Below are 19,668 nucleotides of genomic sequence, written 5' to 3' on the forward strand. Positions count from 1 at the left end.
CTTCAATAAACATCATTGTTTCTGACTCGCTCTGTCTGATTGTGTTCTTGCATGTGGGTTCGCAACCTTAAAGCCAACATGACATTTAGTAATCGTAGCCTACTTGCTTGGCTACAGATGTTACATTACACAGCCTATGCCTGCTTCCTTTATCCATCTCTTCTTAATGAGAAACACAAGAGAACATATCATCCATAAAGTAACTACTTGTCATAACTCTTCTGCAGACAGAACGATAAATAAAACTTAAGAACAGAGTAATAGAGTTGAGGATGTGACAACTGGATGTCAATAAAACTTGTATGTTGTTGTTTTTATTTCTGAATTAGCAAAAAAAGATGTAAATAAGGAAAACAATTGAATGCAAATAATCCATCTACAATCGTAAAAAAATAGTAGGTTCACAGCCAGCACCGACTTTAGATGATAATGTTTATAATCCCACTACAAAACCTCACCTGCATAATATACCTTTTCAAAGGTTTAGGTTGCTTTTGAGTATCCGTGCTACACTGACTGGCAGAAAAGTAGCTTGTTAAATATATTGTGATAAATTCATTTTTATTATTAACGATTAAAAAATAAGGTAAGATAAGAAGATGGAAAGAGCTTCACAAGTAAACCTCACCAATGTCATGTACATTTTTTTTAAATATTTCATTGATTAGAAGACCATAAACATTTTTGACATATGTCAAAATTTTTTTTATATGAAATAACAATATTATCATATTGTTATTTCCAAAAAAAATCAACTGCTTGTACATTGTTCTGTTATCTTTCAAATGACAACGTTTTATTTCCTGTCACAAACTTACTTCTTGGTTGGATGAAAACTGACTTAAAATCTAAACCTGATAGGTTATGAATAATTTTGGGTTTAGCTGTAGCTATAGTAACTGGGACTAAAAACTACTGTTCAGGACATCAGACAATAATAAATTCTGTCCACATTAAAGATTTATTGAGTGGATTTTTTTCAAATCCTTTTCAATCCATTAACGGCACATATTTTCTTTGGTGAGCCCCAAACCAACTTCCCATGGTGTGATAAGGGGTCTGGTTCACTGAGCAGGAGAGGGGGGCAGACAGGAAGTGGCTTCAAGCTCCCGCATGCCACAAAACAATGTCGCAGAATGAGCGCCACTCATACACTTCAGGGTTTAGTCACTCATCTAACAGTAAAATTAAACACAGTTATGAAAATATACAAGTAACCATGTTCCTGAAGCAGGCAGCAGACATGATTATGATGTGAAAGCTCCCACAGTTCTCAGTGTCTCTGAACCAACTGCAATCTCAGTTTTGTTTAAGTAAGAAATATTCCAAAAAATAAATGAAATAAAAAAAATTGTGCATAACTACGCATACATCCACTTATAGTCATTTTAGTTGTTTGCATAAACTTCTCGGATTTTCTTTGAGTTTCATGCTCGATAGGCCTACTAGTAATTCTCTTTTCATCTACTTAGTAGCTAAAAACAACACAAATTAAACCAATGTAAACATAATGTCACTCACTGATGTGTAAAGACCTGAAATAAACTCAAATATATCTCCATTTCCCATTTCAAGATGTGTTGCCATTCGGCTGCATCAGCTTCTTCTGTCAAATGTATCTGAAGCAGCATTCCCTCATGTTCAATTTGATTATCTGAAACCAAACCACCACAGTTCTCTTACTATGAGTGTACAAAGTGTTCAGAGGTTAAATAAACTTTAAATTGTCAGTTTATTTGCATATTTCCTGATTAATTCCCATAAATCTGATTTAAAAGTTGCTTAAAATACATCAAATCAGTGATGAATTACTACAAACGATGGAAACAAGAAGGAAATATAATTGTGATAAAAGCCGGTTAATATTAAATAAATCACGCCTGAACACAGCAGGGATGCACATCCTGTCTCAGCTTCGTTACTCACATTGATGATGAGAGTCAGTGGCTCCCCTGAATGGTGTTTGATCTGCTTGTCCTTGTTGGTGGTGAAGAACTGAGGGTCCTCCACGTATCCCAGCTGGAAGTGCTCTTTATGAGGCTCCCCGTCCTCTTCCTCAGGCCTGTCATCGGCGGACGAAGGGCTGTCTCCGGTGTATGGGATCCCATTCAGGACGAACTGCACCGAGGTTTCCTGGGACTGGCTGGACTCCGGAGATAGACAGGTGATTGTTGAGGAGGAGAGAACGCTGCAGTTCTGCAAAAAAAAAAAAAAATGCTAAAACCATTCATGAAATAATAAATTATACTCAAAGTAGCATGGCTGAAAAATTGCTTACTGTTTGCCCAATTTCCAGGACATTCATGGTGACACTCTGAACCAGATCAAAACCGTGACCTTTAACCGTGATGGTCCTGCCACCACTGTGACACAAACACACGATGATTGTTACATCGCAGCCACTAAACATTTTCCTAGAATTCACTTACGGTGCGTCTGGGAGTTTACTCACCTGAGGAAGCTCTTCGTTGGGTGGATGAAGCTGATAGTTGGGTTTTGCTCATAGGTGTACATGGTGCTGAGGTTTGCTTCCTCACAAGGATGGTCCTCAAACTCCACACACACTGTCACCAGCTCAGCGTCTGCCTCCAACGCTGGAGGCATGATGCATTTAATCGTTTGATCCGTTTTTCTGGGGGGAAAAAATAAAATAAAATGAATAGATGTAAACACTGTTACCCACAACTTGTGATGTGTAGAAAAAGGTTCAATCCTAAAAACTGTTTCCGATTACAGCTGGAGTTACTTTTTTTTTTTTTTGCTGCTTGGCAGACTTTCACAGGAGCGGTGGAGCTATTTTGGTATGCGCTATGGCAACAACTAGAAGTGCTGAATTTAATCTTGTGAGAAGTTATGCAGAACTTGCAAAGCAATGCACTCTGAATATTTAATTGTCACTTCATGCGTTTAATATCCGCTGTTTAAAAAGGAAAGCTATTAATACGTGGGAAGCAAAAGAAACCATGCAAATGATTTGTAATTGTAAAGGATTCATGCAGACTTGCAAAACAGGGTCACATCTCTAAAATATACAAACAATCTGAGAATGAAAATGTAAAAAAAAAAAAAAATGTTGTACTCACACTGTGATGGTGCACTCCTGTGTTCTGTTGACCTTTACTCTAACCTGTGAGCCGATGTCCAAATGTTCTCCACGGATTGTCACCCGGGTTCCTCCAGCACGAGAACCTTTCTCTGGATATATGGACTCCACGTTGGGCTCCTGCATTCAGAACAATGATTCAGCAAATGACAAGAAAGACATCAGATTGATAACAGAACACTTGACAGCTTTTCCCATTTAGACATTTCTCCTACATAATGCTTTTCCTTGAAACAAATTAAAACACTTCTCTTTCTCTGAGGTTCACAAGTCCAGTTTTTGCAAATTGACTGAGACAGCTGCTGGCTATAACAATTAAGAAATCTGTGAAGATAGTCCATGTTGCAGCACATCATTACTATGCAGCTGAAACCATTAGCCCTTTGGGGCCAGGCAATGGTAGGACAGTCATTCCGTGCTGCACATTGCCCTGCAAAAGTATTCACACTCCAAACTGCTGTGTACTTAATAGGAATTTTATGTAACAGACACAAAGCGGTGCATAATTGCTAAGAGAAAATTATAATATTTTAGAACATTTTATAAAAAATTTTTTTTTATTGTTTTGTGCATTTATATTTACTAAATTTATTTGAATGTACATCTGGTAATAGGATATTATATTTACATCAAGAAAATATGAAAGTCTTACTTTTATTATGTTTTGTTGGTGAAATGTCAGCGTGAAATAAATAAATGTATGATCATTTAAGATCATCATCAAAAATAATCTGCCACAATCAACTGTCTTCAGAAGTCACCCGGTTAATAATAAGAGAACACCAATGTATAATGTCTCTCATCAGTGGCTGGACTTTAACACGTTAATTTCAATTAAATAGTTACATGGAATTTAATGTGTTAAAAATGTTAATGTTAATACATTTTTCATTATTTACATACAAAAATCCTAAACCGGAACCTTATTATTGGGTTTCTGGTACGGCCATAAATCTGACGCACAACAACATTCAAACACTGGTGGCCATCAAAGCCGCTTTTCTTGCCTCACTGAGGATTCCCAAAACACTTGAAAACTTCGTATAAAAGCACTTTGGACCAATCTGATGGCTGAATAACCTGATTAAAAACCTGATGATTAAAAACAATAAGATGCCTATTTATTAATTAATTTAGCAGAAACAAATTGGTCTAATATGTGGGAAGGGTTTTTGGAATAAAAATGTTGCAATTAATTGTGACCAATTAAATACAGACCCTGCAATTAATCCTAAAAATTTAAGTGGGATAAAGTTGGGGAGATGTATAAACCAGAGTTAAGCTGTGATCGTCTCACGGACCACTGTTCAATCTAGCACCACCAGGTCAAATGAGGTTAGCTTTAGCCAGAGAAGCAGCCAAAAAGCCTATAACAACTCTAGAGATTAACAGCCAGTACAGCAGAATCTGTCGACTACAAAACTGCAAATATGGCCTGGATGAATGAGAAGGAGGATGCCCTTGTTAGAACACCGGCAGTTTATAGAGAGAGAAACATGGCAATGGCTGCATCATGCTGTGGGAATGTTTCAGCTTAGGGATGGGGAAGCTAGCCACAAAACTCTTTGAATGTGGGCACAAATTTTAGTTTCTAAATGTACAAAATTAGTAAAGAGATGCATTAAAACACATGCAGCTACAAAGCATCGAGTCAGGGAGTAAATGCACATGCACTAGTCAGATTTATATTGGTAAAATAAAATGTGAAAACATGTAGTCTCTTTCATCCACTTCATAATAATGTGTTGGTGTAACACATAGAACCCTAATAAAATAGAAGAAAAGGAGTGCTTGGCATGGCACTGTGGCTAAGAAAAAAATATTAATGAAATATTGTAAGGAAATGGCAAAAGCTCTACATACGTTGAAACTTGCTCATATGTATGTATATATATAAATAGAGAGAGTCCTAGGGCAAATTATCCTCATAGAATCCTGCAGCTACCAGAATCAGCATTCCTGCTTTTTCTAAACTTTCTATCCCCTCCATGAACCTCGCCTCCAGGGATGCCTCTTATCCTTGCTGACAGGATTCACTTCCTCAGCGAGCAGGGATGGGGCAGACCTATTGTGCTTCGCTGTGTCAATGTGGGTGGAAGGAGGCAGATGTTTCCGTTTAAAATTTTGAGGAAGGAGATGCAGCAAAGACACACATCCTGTCTCCAAAACAGCTTTTCCCCTTTTCTTTCCCCCCCTACATCTTCCCCTTCAGCCTGGCTCTCGTTGAGCTTCTTAGAGATAAAAATAAATAAATAAATAAATACCAAACAGGAGTTCCCACAGTAGTCCCCTCCTTTAAACTCGCTGTTTCAGAGTGTTTTCATCTTTATGTATCATGATGGGTTTTCAGATTGGGGTTATTTCTCTGCAGTATGACTCATGGACAGAGCTGCCCTTAGAAGCCGCTGAAACGACGCTGTGAATTATGAAACAGTCTTTGTCTATGAACACAGAGAGAAACAAAGAGCTTACACGGGTATTTCCACAGGCTGAATGTCCTTATTCCAATGAGAGGTTGTGTGGGCTGAGGTTAATTTCCACAGCAGTGGCCCGGTTTACCTCAGCCACTGATAAATTGAGAGTAAAAGGGGCATTCCAGGAGTCTCAATATTTGTTTTTGTTGGCAGAAAAAAAAAAAAAAAGCTACATGACAATTACTTTTAGCTTCAGCTCAGATGGACGTTTGAAGATTCCCACACACCAACATTCCTCTGAACCATAAAACACATCTGTTAACACTCAGCTGACACTCTTGGGAAGGCCTTCCCAGTGGGGAGCGAAGCAAAAGAGCATGCAGGAAGAATGCGGAGGAAGACCCAGACAGAAGGGAGAGCAAAAGCCCAGCAGGAGAGCCGGATGCTGGAGAACGCTCACCAAGTAGGCGAAGCTTTCCTTTGACGTCCCCGTCCCGCTCTGATCCACGTCCACGCGGACAGAATCTGTCCTGTCATGTAGGGACCTCCCGGTACGACACACGAACCTGAGGACGGAGCATCACAGCGAGAGATCAGTTAATAAAAACACAATCTGGATAATACAATACAGCATCCAATTTTGATTTAATAAGGACTTTAATCAAGCCAAATTGTGTGCGAGGGAAATCTGATTGTGACGGCTAAACAAAGACATAATATATCTCGGAGAATGGTTCTTATGAGCTAATTCATCAGTCCCTGTTGCATTTACATATGGAATCCAATAACGCCTCGAAGGTATCAGATATGAGCAGATGTAAAGTTCAAAGCCCCCCCTGACCAAATGCGTCTAACCACAAAGGAGATTAGGGGGCTGCCGAGGCTTGTTCTCCAGCCTCCTGGCTGTGATTAAACCCTCTGCCACCACTGCACGCTCTGCAGGGACGACTCGTATTAATGACACAGTGGAGAATGGAGGCACGGGGACCCTCTGCTCTGGGACCTCGGAGGGATAAATGTACCAGGGGCGGGATATAACCTTTATTCCCTCCAATGATCCCCTCCAGGTTGACAGCTTGTTGGTTTATTCAGTCTGGTACCTGCTGCTGCAGAGGTTAGAAACTCTCAGCCAGTGATCTGAACACTGGCAGACATCACTGGGAATTTGCAGAAGTATTCACACCTTCAGGACTTTTTGTTACATTTTGTCACCTCATAACGACAAAGTGGGATTTTACATAGACCCCCTAAAACTAGTGTATAATTGTAAGAAGCCTGATCTGATTGAGTTTGCACAGAAGAATGAGGTAAAAATATGATTGTAAGGAGATTAGAGTAAAATGAAGCAGATCGGGTATTTTTATAGATACCCGAGTAAAAGCAGCTCAATACAAATGTCTTTTTAGATATGTGAAAATTTTGAAAACCATGTGGCATTTTCCTTCCATTGCACAATTAATTATGTGTTTGTGTATGACTACCTACCAGATAAAGTGCAGTTAAAACTGAGCTATGAATACTTTTGCAAGACACTGCATGTAAGCGGAGGAGCCGCGTTTCAAATAGACAAACCTGGTTTGGATGTACAATAAGATTAGGCAGAGATTCATTCAAGCAGTTGTGGCTAAAACTAGAAAGAAATTTGCACTCGCGTGTGTTTTTAAATATGCAATTCAAACTGAAACGTGCTTTGTGTTGACTGTATCTAAGACCGAGCGACTGCAGCGTCTAATGAGCCCATTTTAAAGTGTGAATTTTGCTCCTGTGCCTGAGTAGCTGTTGAAAATACTCTAAAATAACCGGCAGTAGCTGCAGACCCTGCTGAGGCCTGCTCATTAATAACAAGAGCATCAGGTAAAGAATGTCATTACCCTCAAATTAAACTCCTGCCATCACCTGGCACGAGGGCGCTCTTTGAGAAAAATGCATCATTTCACAGGCTCTAATTTGGAGAAGAATGGAAAGGGACAAATATAATGAAACATGAGTAATCTCAGGTTCAAGCCTAGGGGAAATAAGAGACGTGGAAGCCTGAATCAGCCTGAGCATGCACAGTTTTTGCAGACTCAAGGGTTATCAAAACAGTACGTCGTATTATTAAACATCTGCTGCTGAAAACTAATGCAGAAGACTATGTGGTGCATAAAAGAAACTGGTAAAAATAATTATTATTTAAAGAGTGTAAGCAAAGCTTTTTCAGCAGGTGATTGCCGCAGTGGAGGCACCCAGCTGCATCTTAACCCGACCCGGGTGAGACGTTCACCAAGGTATTGACAGTATCGCTCCATACCAAAGTGCATCAAATACCCTGATTTATTTGATGTTTGTATTCTGCAATGTCATAAAACATGAGATGTTTCTGCTCTCCATTCTACAATGCTGGAGATCAAATGACCAGCCAAAATACCAGGCACATGAAACCGACGATTTTCACTTTCTCAAGGGAGAATGAAATGACCACCACTAAAGTGAACTGCTGAAAAGAATATGATGGGTTTCTGTTTAGTTTGAGGCCGCTACTGTTGCTTTTGTTGTAACTAAAACCCAAAATTACACAAGACTGAGCAATTTCCCGCATGTAGATCCTGTGCTGTAACACAACCACAGTCTAACAGTCCCTTGCTCAAGCGTTTAAAGTGTTGAACTATTTCATATCTTATGAAGCAAAACCACAGACTTTGTTGTATTTTGTGTGACAGATCAGCACGGAGGAGTACACAGAAGGAAAGTGATCCATGGTGTTCTAACTAGTCCAGGAACTTTGAACATTTAAACTGCTGTTTGCTAAGCCATCAATTTAAGCCAATTCGATTCAGGTGTGTGCGTAGAGAGGACCAATCTAATGCAATATGTTCCGATTTAACCTGTTCAATTGTAGTTCAGGCTGTGTTTGAGGTTGTTTTCCTCCTGCAAGGTGAACATCTATCGAGGCTTTTGCAGAATCTGAGAGATCATATTTTACAATGGCCCTGCATTTACCTACATGTCTCTCCACATTAGTTTGGAGCAGCTTCTATGGTTGGTGTTCCACCACACATAACATTTTGCATGTAGGCTATACAATGCAGTATTTTCCAATCTGAGCAGATTACCTTCTTCCACATGTTTCCTATGTCTCCCAAGGCGTGAGGCAAACCTCAAACAGGAGTTCTGGCTTCCTTTCAGTAATGGCTTTCTTGTATACAATCCTTCATAAAGCCTAAATTTGATGAGTGCGCCATTATCAGCCGTCTTGTCGATAAATCCTGTCACCTGAGCCTTGGCTCTCTGCAGAACCACCAGAATTGGAAGAGCTGCTTCTAATGCTTTCTTCACCAGACCTGTAAGTTCAGCTGTCTCGGCAGGTTTGTGGTTGTACCTTCTTCTTTCCGTTTCGGCATGATAGAGTGAACAGTTGTATGTAAGATGGTGGATTTTATTTGGGATTTCCAAGTTTGCTGAATTACACGCATACCACATTCGTCAGATTTGCATTTGCAAACAATGCCCAAGCCATGCATAATTTCCCTTCCACTTTACAGTACATGTAGTATTTTCTTAAATAAAACACATCATGTTCTGCAGCTGTAACATAAAACACAGAAACGTTTACAAGGCAGGTTTATCTTTCTGAGGTTTTCTAAAAGATTGCATCCCAAACACACACAAACAATAACAAATTCAGAGTCTTGGTGGGTGTATTTCTCTGTGATTGCATGCTGATACAGAGCTGTCCCAGTCAAAAGGACATGCTGTCTCCCAGCAGGAGCAAACAGAGCCAGACTGACCCCCGCTCCACATTTCGATGCCGCCACACTGCAGAGGTATTATGGCTGTCAAAGGGCAATATTTGGGCAAGTACTGAAGTGTCTCCTATCATTTCCCCTGAGCGGCTGATGAGGCTCATCAACAATCAGCTGTGTGCGTGTGCATGTGTGTGTCTGACGCGAGTGTTGTCGGAGTCTTGCCAAACGGACAGGGCGAGGGCCACTTAGTGCTCTAATGAAATTGATAGGAAGGGCGGTGTGAAGAATTTGCGACAGATATCAAGAGATGCACTTCAAGTAAATGAGCTGCGCCCAGGCTGACATTGCCATTAATTAACATGTCAACACAGAGTGAGAGGAGAGGAGTTCCTCCAGAGCTGCACACTTTTCTTTTCAGCACACAGATGTGAACTTTGGCCTTTTCCAGCACACAATTCGGGCACCTGTCTCAGCAGCTTTGGTAAATGGGGTCACATGCGTAGGTGCTGCGCTTGTATGCTGATGAGTGTGGGAGTCTGCGAGAGCCATTTTGAACTTGAAAGCTCACAAATGAGGGTAATTAAAAAGAAAACTGTTTAAAACTTTCAGGAGAGAGGCACCAGCAGAATCCGTACATTTTCCATACACCCGTAATCTTGCTTATAGGGTTGCAAGGAGGGTTATTAGTAAGATTTAGACGTAGTTGAAATCATATTTATTCACGTACACTATATAAAAAATACACCTTTTACCTTTTTCTCACCGATATCAAATCAGACTAAACATTCCCTGTTTTTTGCTGTAATTTTAGCCCATTCAGGTTGCCTTGTAACTTTCTTGCAAGACAGAGTTTGTGGGACGGACACCCTGTCCAAAAGACCAACAGTTTTGTCATTTAGTCATTTTGTAACTAATATGGTTTTATGCTTAGGGCCACTCTCGATTTGACAGAGTCATTTGTGCAAAAGCTTTAACTGTCGAGCTTCTATCTTGAGATGTTGCTTCAATTTTTCAACTTAATGTCCTTTCCTCGTGATGCTATCTATGTTATGAAGTTCACCAGTCCCTCCCACAGCAGAGCACCCGTACAACATGATGCGGCCAAAACTGCAATTCACACTGAGGATGATGTTCTCAGGCTTGTAAGTGTCTCCATTTCCTCTAATGTAATGATGGTTATTATGGAAAAAGAAACATTTCAATATAAGTTTTATTAGACTACTGGACACATCTCCTAAAAACTAATGTCTTTGTGAAAATTTGAAAACTGCAATCCAGCGTTTTATGTCGCTTTTTAGTGGCCTTTCATTAGTATAGGAGTGGCTTCACTGTGAGAAATCACACACCGTTACCATATTTATAAAGTCTTGCTTTGGTACTCAAGTTGATTCACACATTTTGCTGTAAGACACATTCATCTTTTCATCACAGTTGGACATTCCCAAGATGTTTATACTTGTATATAACTGTTTAAACGGATGAATGTGGCACCTTCAGGCATTTGGGTATTGATGGATTAGACTTCTGGAGGGCCAATTCTCTCCCACAAGACATCTTGCGTGTGATTTTTCCCATGATGTCACACTAGGAAACGATGTGTTTAAGCTTCAACTTGAGTGTTGTGAAATTAACTAATCAGAAACTTAAATAGCCATGAAATCATCATCATCTGGTTCGCAAAATTGTTTAAGGTTACAATCTTAATCTATATTTTGAATCTCAATTTGAATTGAGTCAACAATTTAATATCTCTCTAATTGTTCTAGCAAACAGAAATAATTTTGCTAATCCTAACTGAGCAAAAACACATAAGTCAGATTTAATCTCATATAACATCTGGTTTCAACTCTTTCATTTTATGCTTAAATTACCAGCTGTTAGATGTAGAAGCCGAGATTAAAATATTCCAGTTTAAGTGATAAGATAAGATCAAAGTTGATCAGCCACTGGATGTAGCAACAACAAGGTGTGCTCATGCATGTGTGTGTAAGTCAAAAGTGCTGACGGTGTCAGATGCACTAACATGTTGTGATTTGTCAGTGCGTCTTAAAGCAGACAGAATGTTGCTCCTCTGCCACAGCAGCCAGGCTCGGGAACCAATGAGAAATGAAGACGGGAGATTTGATCATCCCCGGAGTGAAACGTGAATTCTTTTTTTCTTTTTTGACTGTTTAGGGAAGAGGAGGGGTGCGGATGTGTCAGGCTTTTGGAGTGACAGGTGAGACCTGCAGGTCACCCTGGAACTGGTTTTAAAACAATGATTGGCTTCACTGGAGCACGACCAGATAAACACTTCTATTCAAGGAACATTACAGATACTGAATAGAAGTTTTGGATGTAATTTTGGAGTTACTGAGCTCTTTTTCGCCAGTGTCAAAGCAGGGTCCTGCTGTCTCCATGGTGACAGTGCGATGGTCCCCGAGCCACGAGGGGATAGCGGCGGAGTCATTTAAATTGAGAGATGTGCTGCATAATAATATTTGTGAAAATTAGCCTTGTGAATACATAAAAACTAAAACACCAATAGATGGCTGAGACTCTTCTTTTGAGACCAGAACAACGCAGATATTATGTGAGGAGATAGCAAGCTAAGCTATTTGCATGTGTTTTCCCTCCTTTTTTTCAATTCTTTCAATAAAAGCTTATGAGTCACTAACTGAAAATAACCACTGACAATTTTTCTTCACGTCAAAAGAAAAGAAAAAATATTCATTTTAGATATATCTATTGTTATTTTAATGGAGGGCAGAGGATTTAGGGCCAAGAACTGCATGTCTGATTGGAAGGTCTAATAACTTTACAAATAAAATTGTCTCTATTTGGCTTTGTTGCTGATAACACCTAACATATCTATTACTTTACAAAAACACATACAGTATACTTTAGGAACGTATCAGTACGATCAAAAAGTGAAGAACTTGTTGTCAGGTGAGTTTGCTGGCCGTTCAAGTATGGTCATTAAAGGAGGGATTGGTAATTCTGGCAGTTTTAAATGGGAAGTCCTGCTGGAAAATCTCCATAAAGTTTGTCAGGAGAGGTCAAAGCGATCTGAAATGGCTGTGCTGAATGTGAACTTCAGTGAAAAACAGTGAAGCAGTGTAATATCTGAACCTCATTTAATCTCACACTTTGGAAACTTCACTCAGGACCTTAAGCAGGATGGATTGTGAGGCTCTCCACTCTTCCTCCAGACTGCAGTACCATGTTTTCCTCATGAAGTGCAAAACTTCCTTTATCTGAAAAGAGGACTTTGAACCACTTGTTCTTTTTCTCCTTAAGTAAGACATTTCTGATGTTATCTCAGGTTTAGGAGTTGTTTTAGCATGTCTTGCTTATTTTTCCTTCCACTCAATTTTCCTTCAAAATGGCTAGAGACATCTGTGGAAAATTTCATGTCATTGAAGCATCTCTTTGTCGTTAGAGTTGCTATGCTTACAGTCCTTGGGCAAGACTGAGCTAACTGTCTCTCTCGGTGCAAGCCAGGGCTTTTCTATTTAGTTGCAACAGGGAGACCAAATGTTTAAGAAAATTGTGCAGCACACAAATAGAGCACTAATAGAGTTTGAAAAGCTTGATTGCATTTGGCGGTTGCTTTCAGTATATGGGCAAAAGCTAATGTACAAAGTGAAATCAACAATTTCCACCCCGATGAAGAGATAACAAAGCATATTTAGTCACAACACTGTCGAAACTTGATCCCCAAAGCATGACTGGACATGCTGATGAATCATTCAATGAGTAAAAAGCCAGTATGAAACTCTGAGAAGACATTTCAGGAGGCAGTAAAATGAAAAACACCTGGTTCTGCCTGTACCTACTCTTGGCAACGCTTGTGCATCAGTTTATTATACCTATGATTGTTTTGGATAATAAATCAAAACGGTTCAACTGTAATTCAGACTGCAAAGCCACAACTCGAAGTGCCAGTTACTCAAGTCTATGAGCTTTCTTTGGATATACTTCACGAGAATGATTGTGCACTTAAAATGAGACAGTTCATATGCACACACAAGATACCATATAAGGACGCCATGATGCAACATGTTCGGGGCTCCAATCGAGACATTTCTGAATGATCTTTGATGGGGAAGCTGACTGTAATCTAAGTGTTTGCGTGGCTGACAGGGGGAAAGGTTATACCCATTCCAACAACACAAGAATCTAAGAAATGCTAAAAAAAAAAAAACTAAACTAAAATATATATTGTAAGCTTAGGAAACTTCATGCACATTGATTAACTTGGTCTCACAGTGAAATGTTACAGATACAGACTAAGAAAAGGAAGACTGAGTACTGCAAACTTCTCTAGAGCTATCGATATATTAAACGTATGGTAATAATGGCAATAATGTTAAGACCTTGTATTATTTATGTCATATAGTGTGCATGTCTGTGCTATAAGAAATGCAATTACTCAACTCAGTATTACTCAATCTGACTAGGGTCCGTATTGAGGAAAGAAATCATCTCAATAGGGACATTTCTAACATCATAGTTATGATATTAGACTTATGTCAGAAGACGTTTTTGTTGTGTTTGGAAATCAAAATGAAAAATTTGACAGATGTTCCTGACATTAGTGAGTTAGAATACCAGCTAGTTGTCCTCAGCATGCAACTGAGCACGCACCATTTATGACATCATGTTTCTTCTCAAGCTGCAATAACGATGTAGCTTTAATGATCAACATAAAAGTATTCGGTCATTGAGCAATAAAACCACATATGGTCTTAGTAACAGTTCTCTAGGTCCAACACATCTATTTTATTGAACCCAGTAACAATATATATGTGAGAAAAGAAAAAAAAATAACTTGATGGGGAAAAACGTTACATATTTTATCACTAGATGCACAAGTCAGACATAAAGAAATCAATTTTCACAAAATCATCTCTGATTTGTGATCAGCAAGTCAAATTATTTATTTGACTTAAAAAGTTTGTTTTGCATGCATGCAAAATAGGAGAAAATTAGGAATAGCATATTAATCAGCTTATCAAGTAATTAGCCAGTAGTTCTTTTATTTTCCATCGGAAAACTACTGACTCCATCAATGAATTGTCAGTAAATTTAGTCTATTTTTGTGTTTTAATCCTTGAAAAAAAATCTTCCGAAGGGTCTGACGTCACAGACAACTGGAAATCCGTATCCGCCAGTAAAAGCCTAATCGGTGCATCTCCAGTTTTTATGTATTCTTCTTTCTCCTCAGTAATACATGTCAATAACCAAGAATTGTGGAGGATTTGCACTGAGCAGGTCTGGTAAGCTCTCCCCTCAGCCTCATGTTTTTATTTATGTCTGAGAAAATTCCCACAGTTGCCTTTGAAGCCACATAAAACTATGTTTCCCCAACACATAGCCAACATTTCCCCCCAGAAGACGTGGAAACATGGGATATGGAGTCCGGTTCACCTTCAAAAACCACTCTAAGCCCTAAATTGGAGGTATTTAGACAGTTTCAGGGGTTCTGAAAATGTTTTTGAAGCTTTCTTTATGTTTTCCCAGCCGATAAGGCATTCCAGAGCAGGGAGCTTGGTTCCTGTTTTCAGTCAGAGTTGGCAGCTCCAACTGAACTGCCTGAGTTAAGGCACAACATGCTCCCATCTGAGGTGTTCGCTTCAGGATTTCTTTCAGTAACAAATCTTTAGATTCTCCATTTAGTTTTTTTTTGTATCTCTCTCTTCTTTCTGTCCATCCGATTGCTCACCTGCCTCAACACATGTTGGGTTACCATGGCAACAGGTAATTGGCACCTGTCATCACAAGTCCCGGCTGCGACATTGCTGCATATTTTAACGGGTCTTTAAATAAAAATCTTGCGAGGATTTTTCTCAGCCCCCCCCACCTCCTCCTTTTTTTCCCCCACCACCCTCGACGGCATGGATAACGAAATAAGTACGAGGTGCGAGAAGTCAGCAGAAAACACTCAAGCCACAAAAACACCAGTGCAAAACACGCGACTTTGTGACTCATTAAGGAAGTTTCTGTTTGAATACTCACTCGACAGAGACAGTGTAGCGCTCGGGCAGCAGATCACAGGGAACGTCTCCTATAAAGATGTTCACTCCTGCTGGCCTTCGTCCCAGGTTCCTGCCCTGTACCGTCAGCAGTGTGCCTCCTTCAACAGGACCCCTCAGGGGGGAGATCTGACAAAGACAGAGTGAGGCAATGAACACACACACACACACACACATAAAAAAGAAGAAAAAAAACAAAACAGAGAAGGTTCTGTAATAAGCACAATAAATTAGAGCTCATAAGAAGATTACTGCCCTAAAATCACTCAAATAAGGATGGGTGATAATTGAGGCGACAGAGAATTAGCAGGGGCCATGCGTGGAGATGTGGAGCGTGTCACGAACAGAGATGGGGATTCAATCGAACAGACACACGGTTTAGCTATATGGGCGCGCACCGCAGACTCTTAACAGAGCCTGTCTGAGACTCTTCAGTCTCTAATCCTCTACAGCACATGCAAATAAAGAGCAGGCTAAGAGCCCCCTTCACATCCCACGAGAGACAGACAGAGTGGGAAAGTGAGGGCTGGAGAGGCGAGGTGTAGAGCACAGCAGAAAGGTGGATGAGTGGGGAGGCAATTTAGAGAACCGAGTGTCGAGAGGAGACTGAATGCTGATGATGGTGGTGAGAGAGCAAAGCCTCAACAGGGGAATTAATGCGCAGCGCTTTTTCCCCTTTCATCTGTTTTCCTGTGTCTGCTCCGTCAAATTCCTTAGTCCTATTTCAGCTGTTGTTCTGAGGCGTGCTCTCACGCGTCATTTCAGCCCCTGCCTCTGCTTCCTTCATTTTCCATTTGGAAAACCATGGGGAGGGAACAAAGGAGAGGAAACGATCGCCTCCTCAGTTACTGGGTGAAACAACCTTAAAGATAGCATCTCTGAGACCAAGACAGAAGAAATCCACTATGGTCTCGCCGGTGTAGCAAGGCTGCGCTTCGGCAGCGCTTCTCAGAATAACCTCCAGGCCGACGCGAGGTCACCATGACCCCCTTCTTGGTGTTATTAGCCTGGCTCCACTGCTAAGGGAAACTGTGCTGAAAAGTGAAAAACAACACTTGTGTTTGGTCTGGGTGAGAGGACAAGGTTTGCCTTTACATTCAGACACCCACCAGGAGCTCACAAGAACACCGGGACAGATGAATAAACTCTATTTTTCCCAGCAAAAAGGAAGGGAGGTTAAAAATAGCAAGGATGAACTTCTTTAAAGTCTGAGTAAAAATAAACTGTAGAAGTGAATGTTCAATGCCTTGAAAAGTGTAAATTCCCCACGTTTTGCAGAGTGATGGAGCAACACTAAGTACTGCAATAGAAGCAGCTTGGAAGGGAGGTGCTAATTAAATGTTTTTGGGTAAGATTTTACCAGCCTTATGTATCAAACAAATTTTTCCTTATTCTTTGAAAAATGCTCCAAGTTCTGTCAAATTGGTTGGAGAGCATCTGTGGACAATGCTTTAAGTCTTGAAACAAATTCTCAATTGAATTTCGGTCTGGACTTTGACTGGACCATTGCATCATATGGAAATCGTGCTATATCCTGAGCTGTTCAATAGTAGCTCTAGGTTCATGTTTAGGGTCGTTATCCTCCACCCTACGTTTTTTTCCACGTACCGCAGCTCCATCCATCTTTCATCAACTTTGACCGGCTTCTTTGTCTCAACTGAAGAAAGGCATTGCCTCAGCATGATGCTTCCACTACTAACTTTAGAAGTATTGATAGTATTTCAGGGTGATGTGCAGCATTAGTTTTCTACCCCAAATGGTGTTTTGCATGTGGACAAAAAAGGTCAGAATTTCTTCAACATGTGTGCTGTGTTTCTTGGTCTTACTGATATTTGACCTTTTATTCACTGATGTCTTTTAGCAAATCTCCAAGCTTCACAGAGCACCTACATTTAAACTAAGATTAATGAATAAGTCATTATTTGGTCACTCCAGAAGGCCTTTGGTGAGGTGAAGTGATTGCAGTGTTGAGCACATTTCCACTAATGCACTTATAGCAAAGCTAATATTTTGTTTGGCACCTTTGCTAACTCTGAAAACGTTTAATGTGCTCACATTCTCTTTTTTCACACACACTGAAGAACAAAATCTAAATGTAAGTACAATATGTAAGGGCATTATAGAACAAGTAAAAAAGTATTTGAGGGTTGTAGTCTTGCTGATATAATTTGAACTGAAGTTAGCACTTTAGCATTAGCTTCCATGAAATGTTATGTCGGTGTCGCGCTTTAGTGTTAGCAGAGCTAATATTTATGTGTTTCAGGGGCGACTGAATAGAAAATGCATGTTGCACTTCTCAGAATGTACACATGCTAAAATCTTTTACTTGTAATTTTGCACCATTTTATATTCGGCTACATTGAAAATTTTGATGACAAATGTGAAAAAGTAATTAGGGGTAGCATAATATGTGGTTCCTCAGGAAGTTATTCTGATGTTTATGAGATGCCTTAAAGTTTTTGCAGATGTGGGACAACGCTGTGCTTACTTACTCAGATGACAAAAGATATAACTCCCTTTTCATACACATATACGCAGCACATTAATAAATCGGCAACCGCGGCTGCACAAGCTCTCGAGCATTTCAGACAAAAGACAGAAAAGCAGCTATTTATTATCAGAACGCATCTCGGAGCACCCAGTGTGCCTGTGTGGTGCCTTTGGGAATTAACATTAACATCAGCCTGCTCTGCTATTCATTTACACCTCTTACGGGTCTGCGAGTCTTGATTTACAGCGCAAACTCTGCCAGGCCTCCAGAGAGATTGCAGGGTGGGGGTTTGTGTCTGCAAAAGCTCCCAGACCCAATTCCTGAGCGATTAAACACCTATGAACAGTAAATTATACCTCAGTCGAACATGCTCTATAAGCAGAGTACAAACATTTAATCTGTCTTGAACAAGTATTCAAAATCAAACATTCTGTCATGTTCAAACCACAAACCTCAATGTATTTATTATTAAAGTTTCATGTGGTGCTTTACTTTGAAACCCTTAAATAAAATCCACTGCACGCAATTACGTTCAAAAGTCAATAATTAGTCTATCGATGCATAATTTAAGAATATCCTAATCTTTGAAAAATCTCAGAGCGTAATCTAAGAGAGCTGGGGCTTAGGTGGGAGAATCAAAACTTTTTAAATTAATTATCTCCACAATCCTGTCCTTCATAGAAGAGTGGCAAGAAGAAAGCTCTTGTTGAAGGAAAAAATGTTAAGAAGTACCATCAGCAGTTTGACACAAACCATGTCTGAGACAGCAAACACATGGAACAGGGTAATCTGATCAGATCAGATGAGACTAGGACTGAATGTTTTGACCCTTACACTGCACATTACCATGAAAACACCATCGCCACTGACAATCCGACAATCTCTCTGGAGGCCTGGCAGAGTTTGCGCTGTAATGTAACATGGTGGTGTCAGCATCATGCTATGGACATTGTTTGGCTTGGAAAAGCACCTCACTCTTTTTAGATTTGAATGAAAACATATGGTATTTTCTTTTCATTTATGAGCTTCACTTTGTGTCAGTCCAAGCTAACATTACAACATTTAAGGGTTGCAACGTCGCAAAACTTGAGCAAGCTTTAGGGGTCTAAACTTTTCCATCACACTATACTGCATCCAACCTGCCTTGAAACATATGCTTTCCTTTTGTTTATTTTGTCAGTTGCCGCCATAGCTTTCATCCTCTTCCTGTCAGTCCAGTTCCTCTGCATCACTCTAATCAAGGAGGACACAAAGACAAAACAGGAAAAAAGCTCCTCGCTGTAAATGTAACGCTCTCCACCCTTTTCTCTGTTCAAGCCTTTCCACATCCTCTTTCCTCTATGAGCCAGGTCCTTCTGTTCTTTTTTTCTTTACATGTGGTGGGTAAACCATGTTGTCAGTTCCTGTTTTGGATGCCAAAGTGTGTTTTCTTTTAGCGATGAACTGGCCTACACATAACATGGGAACAAAGAGCCCAGGGAGATAATAAATATCTCCTTTTGTCCGACACCGGCGCATGAAACAGAAAGTATTTTTCATAATTAGGCAGTAGGTGGAAAACTTTAGCGAATAATGAAGTCCTCCATTTTAATATTGATATTTTGGCACCTGTATCTCGTGACAGAGATTGCATGTGACACAGGAGAGTGAAGACAAACATGTTTCATTACCATAGCCACAGCACGATTGTATAACAAAGAGCTGCTGCTGTCTGATTGTGTGTGTGTGTGTGYGTGCGTGTGCGTGTGTGTGTGTGTGTGTGTGTTGAGGGAGATGGGATCTGGTTTCAGTAAGTTGAAGTACTTGGGCTTTAACCCCTGCGGATTCTCTGAGAAAACACGGCTGCCAAAGCATTGCATCACACACCCGAGTGAACCACAGCCCCACAATCCTCTCTCCTGCGAGAACCAATGCATGT

The 19,668-nt window shown here is 40.1% G+C and overlaps 1 protein-coding gene across 4 annotated transcripts in view; it reads right to left on the reverse strand.

Annotated features, from left to right (window-relative positions):
- The window catches only part of plxnd1 (plexin D1), a 104,405-nt gene that overhangs the window by 40,802 nt on the left and 43,935 nt on the right, over positions 1-19,668 (reverse strand). For all 4 annotated transcript variants that reach the window (XM_008414048.2, XM_017305700.1, XM_008414045.2 and 1 more), the window contains exons 13-18: positions 15,243-15,388; positions 5,978-6,083; positions 3,084-3,223; positions 2,453-2,632; positions 2,279-2,363; positions 1,927-2,196 (exon numbers count right to left, since the gene is read on the reverse strand). In XM_008414048.2, the coding sequence (XP_008412270.1) occupies positions 1,927-2,196; positions 2,279-2,363; positions 2,453-2,632; positions 3,084-3,223; positions 5,978-6,083; positions 15,243-15,388 (927 nt within the window). The remainder of the gene's footprint in view (positions 1-1,926; positions 2,197-2,278; positions 2,364-2,452; positions 2,633-3,083; positions 3,224-5,977; positions 6,084-15,242; positions 15,389-19,668) is intronic.

This window comes from Poecilia reticulata, linkage group LG7, assembly GCF_000633615.1.
Source record: "Poecilia reticulata strain Guanapo linkage group LG7, Guppy_female_1.0+MT, whole genome shotgun sequence".
NCBI classification, from domain to species: Eukaryota; Metazoa; Chordata; class Actinopteri; order Cyprinodontiformes; family Poeciliidae; genus Poecilia; species Poecilia reticulata.